At 35.0% G+C, this 16,678-nt stretch overlaps 1 protein-coding gene across 1 annotated transcript in view; it reads left to right on the top strand.

Annotated features, from left to right (window-relative positions):
* Nucleotides 1-16,678, top strand: part of COL5A2 (collagen type V alpha 2 chain) — a gene marked incomplete at its 5' end in the record, with an annotated part of 198,113 nt that overhangs the window by 142,219 nt on the left and 39,216 nt on the right. The window contains 16 exons of the mRNA XM_069064559.1: nt 3,548-3,646; nt 3,999-4,043; nt 4,155-4,253; nt 5,829-5,882; nt 6,132-6,239; nt 6,751-6,804; nt 8,064-8,162; nt 8,970-9,023; nt 11,487-11,585; nt 11,696-11,749; nt 11,855-11,908; nt 12,976-13,029; nt 13,831-13,884; nt 14,679-14,723; nt 15,454-15,552; nt 16,553-16,660. Of these exons, the coding sequence (XP_068920660.1) occupies nt 3,548-3,646; nt 3,999-4,043; nt 4,155-4,253; nt 5,829-5,882; nt 6,132-6,239; nt 6,751-6,804; nt 8,064-8,162; nt 8,970-9,023; nt 11,487-11,585; nt 11,696-11,749; nt 11,855-11,908; nt 12,976-13,029; nt 13,831-13,884; nt 14,679-14,723; nt 15,454-15,552; nt 16,553-16,660 (1,179 nt within the window). The remainder of the gene's footprint in view (nt 1-3,547; nt 3,647-3,998; nt 4,044-4,154; nt 4,254-5,828; nt 5,883-6,131; nt 6,240-6,750; nt 6,805-8,063; nt 8,163-8,969; nt 9,024-11,486; nt 11,586-11,695; nt 11,750-11,854; nt 11,909-12,975; nt 13,030-13,830; nt 13,885-14,678; nt 14,724-15,453; nt 15,553-16,552; nt 16,661-16,678) is intronic.

Raw genomic sequence — 16,678 nt, 5'->3', positions numbered from 1 at the left:
CTATCTATCTATCTATCTATCTATCTATCTATCTATCTATCTATCTAATCTATCTATCATCTATCTATCTATCTAATCATCTATGCATCTATCTATCTGTCTGTCTGTCTGCCTTTCTCTGTCTGTCTATCTACCATCTGTCTATCAAAGAAGCCAGGAACATGTCCATACTGCTTGCAATAATAAGGCAGTAAAAGAAAGTTTTAGCAGAGGAAAAGAAGATTAAGCAAGTAAAAAATATCCCAACTAGTGGGGTCTTTTAAGAATATCTTCTAAATCAACTTTTGCTTTTTAAAATTAATTTTGTCAAACGTAAATTAAAATTTAAAAAAGAGAAAATCAAGTCTAAATGAATTAGAGAAAAATTGGTTAAATACAGCCATTCTTATTTGAAAAAAGAAAGGTCCTTGGAAACCCTATGATGATCTTAAATATTTATTCAAGTTTTTAGGTAAATAAAAAACTGAATTAGATCCAAGGAAACCTCCTAACTCACTAATGAATCATGACCTAATTTTGCTTCTGGTCAGCCTCTGCACATCTCTTCATTGGTCCTCTCCTGCTGATTATTTAGCTCTGACACCTGCCTGAAGAATTAATCCCTAACTTTCCAAGCAGTCCCTAACTTCTTTAACCTACCCACCCATTCCTTGCCAAGGCCTAGCCCTGGATTTCTCTACCATCTACCTCCTCTATTCCTACTCACATGCCTGATTATGAGGTAGTCCTTCTCTTTGCCAAGGTCAATCCCTTCTGTTTTCTCCCATCATACTGCATCTTCAATCAACACTCCCAATATTCAACCTCTCTCTAGCAATGGGTTACTTCCTTGAAGTATTCTAATATGAATGACTCTCCCCAATCTTTAAAAAGAATTCAATAGGCATTATATACCTGAAGCTATCCTGCTATTTCTTTCTTATTTTACTCTGCCAGTCTCATAGAAATAGCTTTCTACATTCTGCTTCCATTACCTCTACTCTCAAGGTTCAACCTTTTGTAATCTAGCTTCTGACCTCATTCATTTCTATGTAGATGACTAATACATCTATGAGTCCAGTCTCTCCCTGGAACTTCCAGCCCCACATTTCCAACTACCCAGTAGATATTTGAAACTGGATGTTCTGGAGACTTTTCAAACTTAACATATCCAAAGTAGAACTTATTATTTGCCCTTGCCCTCCAAACATACTTCTTTCAAACCTTCCTATTTCTGTTGAATGCTTTACCTTCCTTTCTTTTTTCTCAGGCTTATAACCTCAATGGCATCTTCACTTTCCCTCACCTCCAGTGAGTTGCCAAAACAGTTTTATCTACATAAAAATCTCTTCTGTCTGACTCTACTCATACAGAAACCATTTTGATTTCAACCTCTTGGCACTTCTGTAGACTCTTGCGCTGGCCCCCTAACTGATCTCCCTGCCCTAAGATTTTTCTCATCCAGTCCTTCCTCCACACATCTGCCAAAGTGATTTTTCTTAAGCACAGATATGACTATTCAAGAAATTCCAGTGAATCTGCCTTGCAGATAAAAATGGAAATCCCTCTGTTTATCTTTTGAAGCCCTTTACAATATTCAGCCAAAATATCTTTTAGCCTTATCAGAAAATGCTTTAATACTTTTTAGTATTTTTAATCCAGCCCTTTCTCTGTTCCTTTTAATGGCCACTTCACCCACATTTTCATTCTTTTGTATTATCCATCTCCCTGAATGTATTCCCTCCTTAACCTTGCTTCAAAGAATCCATCTCTTCCTTTAAGATAAAACTAAAGTACCACCTTCTAAAAAGTCATTCTTGATCTCCACTCCAACTCACAGTTCCTTTCCTCTCTAGCTAGGATTGAACTACCTTGCTATTTATTTGCATTTGTTGCCTTTATTCTGTAAATCCATATGCATATACATTTAATACATGGATATATGTATGCAATACATATATCTGTGTGTTGGCATGTTAGTATGTAAAATCCTTGAAAGTAGGGATTAAGTCTTTTTGCTTATATTTCAAATACCCAGCAGAGCATGCAACATATGGTAGGTATTTAATAAATACTTTTTTCATTTACTCATTGAACTCAACTCTGCTAGATAATTCTTGGCTTCACTCTTGACCATGCCTTTGGCATGGACCTTTCCATTTAATTTCAGCAAACATTTTTAGGGACCTGCTACATACAAAGTACTGTGCTGTGCACAGGTGATATGAAAACAAACATGTCACAGACCTGGATCTAAGTGAACTGATAATCTAATAGCAGGAAATAATATGTACACATACAACAAGGGAGAGTGTGATAATTAATTGTCAAGGAAAGACTCAGGTAAAGTACTGTGACATTTTTGAGAAAAACATAATTTTAAGTTGTGCGTTTGAGTATGTATATGTAGGTATGTATATTTGCATAATGCTCTTTGGATACCCTTACAAGATTTTATGCTCCTTGAGGGCAGGGGCTATGATTTAGCTAAACTTTGCAAGTCTTCTAGAGCTTTATTTAGTGCTCTACAAACAATGGGTATTCATATAATGCGTTTTGTATAACATCCTATTATATTATTTTCTGCTAAGGAACTGCTTCATAGACATCTAAATCATTTGACGGGGATTTGGGTGTGGGGAGAGTAGCTTAGGTAAACCCCCTCAGATATGATTGAATATCAATCCATCAAATACAATATATAGTATGAGGATGTGTGTGTGTGTGTGTGTGTGTGTGTGTATAAATATAACTTTAGCTAAATTCTAGCACTGAATATATGTCCATCAGGGATCAATGACATTGATTCATTCATCATTAAAACAAATAAAAATTGATTATTATATAATTTTTAAAACTTTATTGTAGATAACTGTGAGACATAAAAAGCTAAAACCTTACTTTCAAAAAGTTTACAATTAAAAAGTTGAAAGAAGAATACACACAAATAACTAGAATAGAAATTAAAATTCCATATGAGAGAATCCCAGGCTCAGATACTCAGCACCACACCCAGAAATAACTGGCCGTGTAACCTTGAGCAAGTTACTTAACCCCGATTGCTTAAAAAAAAATTCCATAAGAGAAATTTTTAAGAACTATCATGATAGTTCAGGAGATGGAAGGATCATCTGTAATTAGAGGGAATGAGAAGTAGGGTGGGAACAAAGTCAAGGAAGTCTTTATGAAGAGGTGGTGCTTGAGATGATCTTTTAAGGGAAGCAGGATTTTGACAGGTGGAAATCTGGAGGAGAGAATTATAGGTGAAGAGAACAGCATGAGCCACAGCTTTGAAAGAAAGCATGGGACATTTAAGGTCTTGTAAGATAAACACCTAGGATGGATGCTTCGTTAAATGAAAGACAAGAGGGATTCGAGGCAAACCAATTAGACATAAACCAACTACTAACCTAAAGGATTTTCAAGCACAGATGTAGCTCATGTTGGCTCCAGTGTGGTGCCTTAACTTTGGTTTGCAATTTAAAACTTAGAATGATTTCTATCACCTTGGCTACATCCTGCCTATATTGGATATTTTATCTGCTGATTTTTTCATGTATTCCAATAGGGGGAAGCAGGTCCCACTGGAGCACGTGGCCCTGAAGGTCCTCAGGGACAGAGAGGCGAAACAGGACCTCCAGGACCAGTTGGATCTCAAGGCCTCCCTGTAAGTTGGTTGGTACTGTCATTACCCATTGAACAGGGTAATATATTGTGTACTTTGATTTTTAAAATAAGAGATATGCTTGATATTTCTTTCCTAAATACTCTTTGATCTTAGAATAAGTGAATTTGAAAGACAAAATGAATGTTTTGAGAGGCTTTGGGAATTTTGAATATTAGGAGTACTAGGTTAGGTGTTAGCCCCATGAATGATTATTATTATTATTATTTTGGAAATGTGTTTTCATTTTTATCTCTTCCCCTAACTTCCTAGGAATCACACCTCTTTGTGTTTTCATTGACATAGTAATTTTTAAGGTAACTTTCAAATGCATTTTTATTTGTTTATTTTTTAGGGAACAGTGGGAACTGATGGTACACCTGGTGCAAAAGGTCCAACGGTAAGTTTTTAAGTGAATTGCATGTAAAATTTAAACTCAGGCTTTTGTTTTGATGGCAAAACTTTAGTCTTCTCTCTTGGTTTACTTATTATAGCACTTCTACCTTTTTAGGGCTCTCCAGGTACTTCAGGTCCTCCTGGCTCTTCAGGACCTCCTGGCTCTCCAGGACCTCAGGGCAGCACAGGCCAACCTGGAATTCGAGGGCAAACGGTAATGTTCTCTGGAAGTAATTGCATCCTTAATGGATCATGAAACTAAGAAGACTAACAGAAACAATATGTAATGAGATTCAATCCAGTATATAAAATCCCAATAATATAAATAACCAAAGCCAAGGGTTTTATATCTGTGAAATGAAAAATTGAAGGATTGCTTTGCAATGTCTACATTTACATTCTGAGAAAGTAATTTATTTGATAAGTATAATATAACCTACTTTAATACGTGACTAAAATATCTTGGGAAAACTTAAAAAGCAAGATCATCATTTAAATGATCTTCACTCAATCTTATAGGTAGTTTAATTTTAAAAAATATTTTATGCTCTCCTAACATTTGGAGGTCTTAGATACATATGTTACTGATTTTTTTCTTTTTCTTTAAAATAGGTTAAATGGCTTATTCCAACATGTTGTCTATATTGGATCCTAACCAACTTAATTTTCAAAGGGAATGATGCAGAGATAATTCCTTTACCCCTACTGGTTTTATGAGAAATACTTCAGTATCCCTATTAGGGATGAATACCTTTGAGCACTTATGCTCACTTAAATATAATTTAACTTGGTTTTAATGAATACATTTAATATATTATAACTAATATAGTACAAATAACAATTTAATATATTTCTTCTTAATTCTTCTTTGAGTGTATATTTTGCATTCTGTGTTATCTAATTAGTTTGATCTTCCATCAAAAGTTTTTTCAAGTGACAATTATTTATTTACTTTGTCTTCTGAGTATCACTGCTTTTGTCAATTTGACTAAAGTGAAGGAAAAGAATCTTTATTAAATGTAAAACAATATCTTATTTTTATGAGAGAATGCACAGATAAAGGCAACAATTTGGATCCTTGCTTCTTTGTCCCAAGCAGTAGAATTTCTAAAATTCCCACACTATAAACACAGTTCTAAATAATTAATCCTTTTTCATGTAGGATTTACAAATCCATTGACTAAAACGATTTTCAGAGGCCTTTTCCATAATTGTTGTGACTAATTTTAATTTGAATCAAAAGAAGACAATTTCCTACATGTAAAAACTATGAGGGACAACTAAATAATGGAATGTTTTGCCAAATTGTATTGAATTTCATGTGCACTCAATCCTCCCAGCTTTCAGGACTTTTCTTTTTGTATTACTCATATATTTTATTTGAGAAGCAGCTTGGCTTATTAAAAGAGAGAGCTGGGCTTGGAGCCAAAAAGAGGTGAGTTCAGGTCTCGCTTCTTACCCACTTTGTGGTCAGGAAAATGCCTTAACTTTTCAGCTCTCTAGGTAACACTCTCAAACTATAATTTTCAAAAAGGTTGACAGTCTGCATTAAAAAAAAACAAGAGGAAGTGGACAGCAAATTGCTAGATGGGGGATGAGATGGGGTTGGATATTCTTATCTTTGTATCCCTAGCATACTATCTTATACGTGATAAGTGCTTAATAAATAAATATTTGTTGTTTTGAATTGAAATAAGTTAGATGGGTGCTTGTAAAATGTTTCTTGTTCTATTATAAATGTAGGCTGTTTGGTGCATTTGATCTCTTCTAACTTAAAATTTTATTTCAGGGAGATCCTGGAGTGCCGGGCTTTAAAGGAGAAGCAGGTCCCAAAGGTGAACCAGTAAGTCAAAAAATACTTGAAGTTCAAATCAGATCAGTTGCTTTTCTTGAATCGCATAGGTTGACAATGATACAAATGACCTGTTCAAAGTCTATCAGATAAAGAGCAGAGGGGCTTGAAAATATTTCATGCACTCAAAACTTAATAATCCAACATAGTTTGGAATGTTGGTTTATTACGTTCATTACATTAAAACAATCATATACAGCAAAACTCAGTTTCACATGTAATTCTTTATGTCTTCCATAGGGCCCACATGGTATTCAGGGTCCAATAGGTCCAATTGGTGAAGAAGGAAAAAGAGGTCCCAGAGGAGACCCAGGAACTGTTGGTCCTCCTGGTCCAGTAGGAGAAAGGGTAAAGAAGATAAAAACCAATCCTTTTAGGGACTTGGGGAGATACTTTGTATACAGTATGCATATGTGGTTTGTATTATATAGTATATTACATATTATATACTATATAAATACAGAATATATAACAAAATATCTAATAATATATAGTTATATATTATTATATGTAATATGTTGGTTAATGCTGATGGTTAGTTTCAGAACATAGTACTAGACACATAAGGCTGGTTTAAAATTATTTTAGTACAAAGTAAAAAGCTTTCTATATTTTGCAAAATTTTTGTTAGCAGTGATAAACTTTAATTGTAACTTTCTGAGTCCAGGAATTCATTTGATTTAAAAAAAATCTGAAATTCCAACTTCTAGACTGTAACAAAATCAGGGTTTTTAAGAAATGTGTACAGACGTTAAAAAACTCAAGTTGCCATTTTAAAAATATCTATAGAATAAGAAGGAAATATCTACTGAATAAGAAAGAAAAACACAAATTCAGAATGATTTCTGTTCATTTTTAGGGTTCTCCTGGCAATCGTGGTTTTCCTGGTTCTGATGGCTTGCCTGGACCAAAGGTGAGGTAATCTGATTAATGAAAACTCCTTTCTTAAGAGAGTGGTATCTTTAGGTGTCACTTAATAGTAAATGAATCAATTTTTCTTTTTTTTGCTTTTGGGAGGGCAGTTGGGGTTAAGTTACTTGCCCAGGGTCACATGGCTAGTTTTTGGGTTAAGTGTCTGAGGCCGTATTTGAACTCAGGTTCTCCTGACTCCAGGGCCAGTGCTCTAATCACTGTGGCACCTAGCCACCCCAAATGAATCAATTTCTAATGGAATTTAAAGTTCATGATCCAGATTATTATTATTATTATTAATAATGAAATATGCAATGCTTTAAGGTTTGTAAAGCATTTTACACTTCTTCATTTGATCCTCACAACAACCCTGTGAAGCAAGTGCTATTTTTATCTAGATGAAGACACCGAGACTGATTGAATCTAAGGGATATGCTCAGGGTGACACAGCTAGTATGTTTCTGAGGCACTATTCAAACTCAGGTCTTCCTGACTCCAAGTCTGTCCCTCTATCCAGTGCACCATCTACCTGCCTCTAGGTTCATCCTTTCACCCAGTCAGTAATTCTAGGACTACTTCACTGGGAATGCAAGCTAAATCTCTGGTTCTAAGGTCCAGTGGTTACTAAATTGGGGGAGGAAGAAGAGACAAGTGGGAGACATATTTCAGGCATTCAAGAAATATCTTTGGGCAGTTGTAATCCTGCCAATGGCAAACCCTGGTTTACCAACTAGATTTTATTTTTTAATTTAATTTGTTTATTTATTTTTGCTTTTTGGAAGGAAATTGGGGTTAAGTAACTTGCCCAATGTTAAACAGCTAGTTTTTTTGTGTGGATGTTAAGTGTCTGAGGCCAGAACCGAACTCGGGTCCTCGTGACTCCGGGGCCAGTGCTTTACTCACTGTGCCACCTAGCCACCCCAACCAACTATATTTTAAATATAATTTTAGAGCTATTTCACATACTTGTCTTTTTTTCTTCTTCCTTAACAGATTTACACTTTGTTGATTTCAGTGATAAAATTTAGGGATTACTTCTACAATAATTAAATATGCATATTTTTGTCCTATTTGTGCCCTGAAATAAGCCTGTAATGTAAATGTGAATGTAATGTAAATTTCATTTCTAAACTAGAACCTTCCATCAGAATGGGAAAATGCCAAAGTATGAAGAGTTTGACCTGTTAAGCTATAAACAAAGAGTTATGGTTGCTGTTCCTGTGATTTGTCCACTTATCAATGCCTTTTCATGTTGTATAGGGAGCACAGGGTGAGCGTGGTCCAGCAGGTTCTTCAGGACCCAAAGGTGGCCAAGGTGATCCGGGGCGTACAGGTGAACCAGGTCTTCCAGGTGCAAGGGTAAGAAAATAAAATTTATTTCCTCTTAGGATAACTATCAGCATTTTTTGTTCTTTATTTCTTCAAAGTCATTGCATTTTAAAATGAGTTTCCATTCCACTGTATTTGTGCTTTCATCTTGGATGCAGTATTTTCAAAATTATCCATCTTTCTAATCATCTATGGGAAGAACTTGTTTCAGCATTTCATAGCTCAGAGATTCAATACCTCCTCTTGTATTTTCTCCCCATTTCCCAGCAATTTGTTTGATGGGTGGTGGGGAATTCACAATCACCATTGTGAAGCTTGAGTTGGGAAGTACTCTGGAGGCTCTTCTATGAACTGCAGGTTTATTTTAGTATACCTGCCAGAATTTCCACTTCCACAATAGGTTTAAGCATAGACAAAATGGTACTGATTGATAGCATTTATTTCATACTTTACAAGCATTATCTTATTTTCTCCTTACTAAAATCCTATGAGATAGGTAGCTCAAGTATTATTATTCCCATTTTATAAGTGAGGAAACTGAGTCTTAAGGATGTTATAGATTAGCATGTCCTAGGTCATACAACCTTAGAGTGTCAGTGATAGGATTTAAATTTATCTCTTCTGACTGTCTACCATGCTTTTGATGATACCATGCTGTGTCTAAGCTCCTCTATTAATAGTGGAAAAAGCAGATTCTCCACACCAAAGAAGGAATTTAACCAATAGAATATTATATTTGCTCACTTAAATATTTTTTTGCACTTTGCAGTTATAAGTAGTAATTAAATGCAGTTGTAGTGACACCTTTTTGTCTTTGCTTGTTTTTTTCATTTTTAGGGTCTGACTGGAAATCCTGGTGTTCAAGGTCCTGAAGGAAAACTTGGACCTTTGGTAAATAAGATATTAATAGAAGGAAATTCATAACCATTAGCCTAAATGGTGAAACATACATTTTATTTAGATTCTATTTGATCAACTGGATGTTGACCTTATTTTCATGTGGAAAAACAAACCCTTTGGTTGTATTTATTTTCAAATGGATTAAGTTGACCAAAAATTTGACGAATATAATGGCTGTAAAAATATAGCTCTGGATATTGTTGGGAAGGCAGAGAATATTACATTTTCTTGATTTTGGCAATTTTTACCTCTGGTGAAATTCTCATTTTATCATACACTCATTATTTCATTCAGAGTAGAGATAATTAGGTGTAAAACTTGGCATCCAGTTAGAGAAACTTAAATGTCTAGACTTCTCTAGAATTTGGGTAGAAGTTTGAATGTGGTCATTCATTCAACCCTTGGGATAGTTTTAATTCTCCTTATATAACTTAGTTCCTTAACTCTTCATTGTATTACATATATGACATGGTATTCGTTAAATTCAATTCAATAAACATTTATTAAGTGCCTGCCTACTCTGTGCCAGGCCAGACACTGTGCTAAGTTCTGAAGATGCAAAAAGAGGTAAAAGATAGACCTTGCCCTCAAAGAAGAGACAACAAGCAAACAAACATATCCAAAGCATACTATATACAGGATATATAGGAAATAATTAAAAGAGTTAAAGCACTGTGATTAACAGTGTTTCAGGATGGCTCCCTGTAGGAGGTGGAATTTATTTGGGACTTAAAAGGAAACCAGGGAGATCAGGAGTCAAGAGTAGAGGAGGGAGAGCATTCCAGGCATGGTGAATAGCCAGAGAAAATGCCAGGACCCAAGAGATGAAGTGTCTTCTTCATGGAATAGCCAGGAGGCCAGTGTCCCTGGACTGAAGAGTATGTTTTGGAGAGTAAGGTGTAAGAAGACTGGAAAAGTTGGAGGGGATTAGGTCATGAAGGACTTTGAATGCCAAATAGAGCATTTAGTGTTTGCTCCTTTAACAATAGGAAGACACTGGGGCTTATTTGGTAGGGATTCAAGGAGTTTGGTTTCCAGGCAGGAAAAAAATGAAAAAGTCATAATCTGTTCATAGAGGGTACAGGAAGTGGCTGAAGAAATCTGGCTACTTCTTGGTCATAAAAGATTTCAGGGGACCTAACTTGGGAAGACTGTAAGGTCTAAATAAGAATGGTCCTGTGTTGGTTTAAAAGGAGGAGGTTTAGAGGGTAAATATAAAATTCAAAGAAAAAATGATCTTGAAAATTCCTAAACAAAACCTGCAAAAGTCCTTTTATGTCAAAGAGGGAAGCACAGGTTTAACATTCTCAAAGACTGTGTTTTCCTCAGGTAGCCTCACCTTTTGGAACTTGTGCTGCCTCTTAAGTTGTCTGCAGGGAGAGGGCAAATAGAAGGGGAAGAGATAATGAAAATGGTATGCTCTCCACTTCAGAGTCATAGCCCTGAATGAGGTGTTTGGGAATCAAAGATTGACAGTTTACATTAAGACACATCTAAAGTCTAGGATAGGATAAGATAGGTGGTTTTAGAAGTCTGCCAAATCTCCCAAAGCTTTGAGACTTATACTTGTGTCCTACCTATACCATGAACATTTTCAAGCTTAAGCTGCAGAGATTGTCCAATCTTGATTTGATTTTCTACAACTCATTAGAAACCAGGCTTTCAAATACAGATACAGTAATAGCCTTTATGCTTCTGTTTATCACATAGATTCAAATTTTCCCCCTCCTCCAAAAAATCAAAATATAATGAAAATCTAGGGTAATATTTTTAGCCTGGATTATGTGCACTAATACCCATATTTTTAAAGGTGTTTTCATCATTTCATTTTCTTTGTCACTCTTTTGCACATTATATTATTAAAGGCATTGTATGAGACAATTGACATTGATTTTCAAACAGTGGGTGAAACTAGTCTCTGGGAATTAGTATTAGAGGAATCAATGTATGTTCACCTGAGCACTCCATACTTAATTGGGAAATTTCACATATAAATTCAGACTCTGGTGATACTAGAAATATTACTTTTTGATTAATCCATCCAGAAGTCCTACCAAATGAACAGAATGATATGGTCTTCATAGAAAGGGAAATTAAAATTTTAAAACATCTTGGCACTGGTTGATTTTTGGTCTGATAAGTTAGCTATGGTAATAAGAATGTGATGTCAGCTATTTTGTCCCCAATTAAAAAAAAACATTTTTATTTAAAGTTTTGAGTTCCAAATTCTATCCATCCCTTCTTCCTTCCCTCCCTTCTCCCTCCTTGAGTTGGTAAGCAATCAGATATAGGTTATACATGTGCAATTATGTAAAGCAAGATGTCATCTATTTTAAAACTTAATAAACTTTCTTTGCTATGAAATCACAGATGACAAGATGGTTTTAATAATTACTTGAAAATAACTATGTTAAAAATCATGTTTTTGACAAAATACATGGGATGTTTTTATAGGGTGCTCCAGGAGAAGATGGTCGCCCTGGCCCTGCAGGCTCAATAGGTATTAGGGGACAGCCTGGTAGTATGGGCCTTCCTGGTCCCAAAGGTAGCAGTGTAAGTACAGCGTATAGTATGTATTACTTATTCATTAAAAACCTTATTTTAGATCCAACATTTTTTTAGGAAACTGGTAATTGTGTAAATAGCTTCTATTTATGCATTAGGGAGATCCTGGAAAACCTGGAGAAGCTGGAAATGCTGGTGTCCCGGGACAGAGGGTGAGTATCAATTTCCTGACTTTCAGCTCAATTACCTCTAGTTCTAATGTCTTTGTTGCACATTACAAGTATATTACCTTACAAGTTTTTACTGTGTGATTTTAGGGAGCTCCAGGCAAAGATGGTGAAGTTGGCCCATCAGGTCCTGTAGGCCCCTCTGTGAGTAAGCTCTAAATAAATAGTTGAATTTTAAAGATAATATTTCATATTTCAATTATGAGAGGTGAACTTGCATGAATTTTTATGAATAGTGAAATGTCTATTGAATCATTTCATGTTGAATTTCTATTGCTATGAATTCTAAGAATTTTTCTAGACTTTTAAATATTAAAAGTCTTATTTCCACTTTGAAACAAGATGCTAAGAATAACTTCTTTTTTGTATTGTGGTTTATGGATCTACAAAATGGGAGTAGATCATTTTATTACAGATATAACAAAACATTTGAATTCATGGTAAAATGTAATTCATATTTGATACGTAAATGTTATTTTCTCCTCAAATATACCCTTACTCTTCAAGTGCTTTCCATAGATTTTAATGTGATATTCTAGAAATGCAGCATAGAGTAGCAAATAGAAAGCTGACCTTATAAAAGGAAACACTTGGATACAGGTCCTACCTCTGACATTGCTCTCTACTGATGAATGTGTAGGTCCAGTCTTTTTATCTTTACTTATAAGAGAAATGTATATGGTATTTTTCTGCCCTGTATTTTTAGACTTGGATGTTAGCTTTGCTTTCTAGTTATTTTCTTGGTTTTGAAGTCTTGATTAATGATATTTTCAGTATTCAAAAGTAGAATGTAGTAGGAGGTGTTAAACTTTTAAATTAAACGTGGAGAAATGGTAAAAGGGAGTAATTTTCACATAAATATAGAGACTCTTCCTTTCCTTTGTAAATTTCTAGTTGACTCCACTTACTCAGAGCTGGAATTATGACTACTTAAATAATAGTTGTGTTGGGAAATTGGGGAAATGTTGATTTTTAAAACTTGAAAAGAAAAAAAAAACATTTACTAGGCTTTTGAAGAGTTTCACTCTAAGAGAAACTTCAAAGAATATTCTTTGATAACATTGACTTTACTTTATCATATCTAGCTAAACTCAAAAAAATGTTGTTGGAAAAATTTCAAAGGAAAAATCTACGCCTATTGGCACATGTAACTAGAGAACATGTGTAAGGAATCTGGCTGTGCTCATGTTATTCTTTCTTTTATTACTTAGGGTCTAGCAGGGGAAAGAGGAGAGCAAGGCCCTCCAGGCCCTACAGGTTTTCAGGTGTGCCATTTTGTGATTTTTTTTCATTTCTCACATCATTAATTAAATGGGTTGTGTTTTAAAATGTAACCAGATATAGTAGAATATTAAGTTCTTTCATTTTACAAATTATTTTCCTAAAACATATGAATTTATTCTAAAATTGATAAATAAAAGAGAACTAATGAATATTCTTTATACCTTATGGTTATCAGATAACTTTAAACCTTAGGGCCCGTATACTTTTCTTGGCTCACTGTGTAAGACTTCAAAATCCTTGGATAAATCAGAGGTGAAAAATATCACAGAATTTGTGGTTCTCTAATATTCTGGGAAATTTTACTAATTTTAATCATTTCAAATTTAGAAGCAGGATAGCAGTAGAAAGAGTGATAGATTTGGAGTCAGAAGACCCGAGTCAAGTCTAAATTTTGTTCCTTTTTTTGTATGAACTTGGACAAGTCAAATGACTTTTCTAAGACCCAGTTTTCTCATCTGTAAAATTAGGAGGGTGTTAGACTAATGACCTCCATGGTCCCTTCCCAGCACCCTATCAGAAATTCTAGAGAAAAGAACATTTTTTATCAAAGTATCATCCATATTAGTTAAAACAGTATCCCCAAATGAGAACCTGACCATACTGTTCTGACTCAAATATGTATCCATGGTTTTTGTTTTTATTTTGGTGTGTTTGTGGGTAATATCTTATTTGAATATCTAATGACAGAGGCTGTATGTGTGGTGAAGGTGAATTATTAACATCTGTGGTCCCTTAAAGATTTATGTGTTCACAGGGACATTCTTAAATTTTTTTTCTTTTAGGGGTTACCTGGTCCTCCGGGTCCTCCAGGAGAAGGTGGGAAACCAGGTGACCAGGTACTTTTAAATCTTAAATATTTATTAAGGTCTAACTCAAAGCCATATTATATAGTTGCACCAAATTTATTAACTATTTGGTTTCTGTTGTTGCAGACCAATAAACTTTATCTGTTGAATGACTTTCCATCCTATGAGTCACTAATGTTTGTCAGAATGACAAGATACCAGTTTAGCAAATACAAAACCAAAAGCTTTCTGGTAGTCATCAGTTTGCTGCATTAGTCCAAAAATTTATCATGAAAGGGTCAGTTTCCAACAATAATTTTATATTTCTAATTTTTTCCTTTTTACTTCATGTCCTTTGATTTTATTTAAGATCATTAAACCCAAGTGAATACAGTGAAAGAAAGATCTGTCTTTTTGAGAGATCTGCAAATATGTTAGCATTTAGAAAGCAGTAGCTGATGTTTGATAAATATTGCATAAGCTTCACAGATTATTCTTTGCAACCAGTGACTTGATTCTTCTTTTTACCATCAAATGAAGTCAAGGTCATTAAGCAATAAAAATTTCTGTCATCTGAGTATAATTAGTCACCAACAAGTATTTATTGACCACCTGCTATCAAGAAAGTATTTTTAGTATTGATGAAATGATATCTCTCACACTGCCAAAAATGTACATATTTTATTAATTCAAAGGAGTGATTTAAACTGCCATCTGCAGATTTAGGCACATCAGGACTGTATTCTGGAAAGATTTCTCTTTATTTTCCAGTGCAATGTAATGTATTTAATGTCCAAAACCAATGTTTTCTCTTCTCTCTGTCCAATTCTTATTTTCTTTTATAGGGTGTTCCTGGAGATCCAGGAGCAGTTGGTCCTTTAGGTCCTCGAGTAAGTATATTTCCTATAATTGTTGACTTTCAGTCTTCCTCTTCTCTGCTATCTTCAGTCTCCTCCTCCTTCTCCTTCTTTTCCCCTTCCTCCTCCTTTCCTTCCTCTTCTTTTTTCCTTTTCTTCCTCTTCTTTTTTCCTTTTCTTCCTCCTCTACCTCACTTTCCTCCTTTTCTTCCTCCATCATCTCTTCCACTTTCCTTTTTCTGACTAGGTCTCCTTGCAAGTGCAAAGGTACTCAAGGCTGTATCTCAGTAATGATTGGCATGAGATATTGCCAGGTTTCCAACTTTGACTAGTTTTGCCTCACTTAAGATAGTGTGGATACCTGCTCCTGGGGGCTCATCAAAGAAATGCCTAACAGTGCAAGTCCCCAATTTGCACAGCCCAGTGTAGCTCAGAATTCTCAATCTCCAGAGATGCATCAGGTTCTGACTCTCCATTAGGTAGGATAACAGGCATGGGCCATCATATCTTCTTGATAGCATCTTTTCTTTTAAGAACAACAGTTTTCATCCTCATATTCATCATTTGTAACAAATGCTAAATATTGCCAGATGAAAATCCATTTTATGGGAAAACGTTTTGTTCTATATTTTCTTATGTCTAAATGAATGTCTGGTCAAAATATTTTTCTATGCTATTTTTAGAAGTGGACATCTTTATGCAGAATACTATAAAATATATTGATGAAGTACATAAATAAAATGAGATTATTTTAAATATTTAGGGAGAACGTGGTAATCCAGGAGAGAGAGGTGAACCTGGAATAACAGGACTTCCAGGTGAAAAGGGGATGGCTGGAGGTCATGGTCCTGATGGTCCCAAGGTAAACAATAAAGTATTTATTTATATAATGTAAAGTTGTTTATAAAATATTACATAATAACCACATGATAGCAGCTAAATATATTTATTTTGACTATAGGGTTAATGATGAATTCTTTAGCCATGGAAAACCATAGCATGGATGAAAAAATGTTTAATATATCAATAAAAATATCAAGTTAATTTCTTCAAAACGTCTCCCAGAGTTGATTATATGTATTTCTAGTAATAACTTCCAGTAGCAGAGAAAAGACATTCTAGTCTACATGTGTAGTTTATTATTAAACTTTTCCAATGATTGAGGTTAATTTTTTTCCCCTTGTCTCAACTCCCATGATACTAAGGATATGAGTACATGGTTTCCTAAGACCAAGCATTTATACAGTGAACTATGTGAAGCAAAAATGTGTTCTCTCCCTTTGGGTACCATTTTATGAGTAGTTGAAGAGCAGATGGCCAACATCTGCACAGTCATCCTCTGTACAATGCAACAGTCATCCCCTGAATCTGAAGACAATGTTGCAAATGGTCTTAACTGTACATAATATACTCCACTGTAATCACTCAGGCAGTACATAAAATTTAAAATTCCCCTGTCACTGAAGCATGTGAAAAAAATGCTACCAGGGGCAGCCAGGTGGCTCAGTGAGTAAGAGCACTGGCTCCAGTGTTGGGATACCTGGAGATCGAATCCTGGGCTCAGATACTCAGCACCACACCCAGAAATAACTGGCCATGTAACCTTGAGCAAGTTACTTAACCCCGATTGCTTAAAAAAAAATGCTACCAATAGAACTTCCTTTCCCTTTTATTACTAAAGAAAACTTTGCAAATGGTTTTCTTTTTTCTAGTCTCCAATATTCCCAAAAGAGAAAGAAAATATATACATGCCAAGAGTATTACTTTTGTTTCCTCAGAAAATTCAGTGTGGTCATGGATATTTTTTTTCCAAATGAATAATATAAACATCTGAATGAAATCATCAAATTCTATTCATTTAGGGTAGCCCAGGACCAAGTGGGACTCCCGGTGATGCAGGCCCTCCTGGACTTCAAGGTATGCCAGGAGAAAGAGGAATTGCAGGAACTCCTGGCCCAAAGGGAGACAGAGTAAGACTGATTTTGTTC

The sequence above is a fragment of the Petaurus breviceps genome, unplaced genomic scaffold (assembly GCF_028583685.1).
Source record: "Petaurus breviceps papuanus isolate PSGF00001 unplaced genomic scaffold, PetGlider_PUasm1.0 90638, whole genome shotgun sequence".
NCBI classification, from domain to species: Eukaryota; Metazoa; Chordata; class Mammalia; order Diprotodontia; family Petauridae; genus Petaurus; species Petaurus breviceps.
The sequence above is the reverse complement of the archived record's forward strand: the minus strand, read 5'-3'. Positions and strand labels throughout refer to the sequence as shown.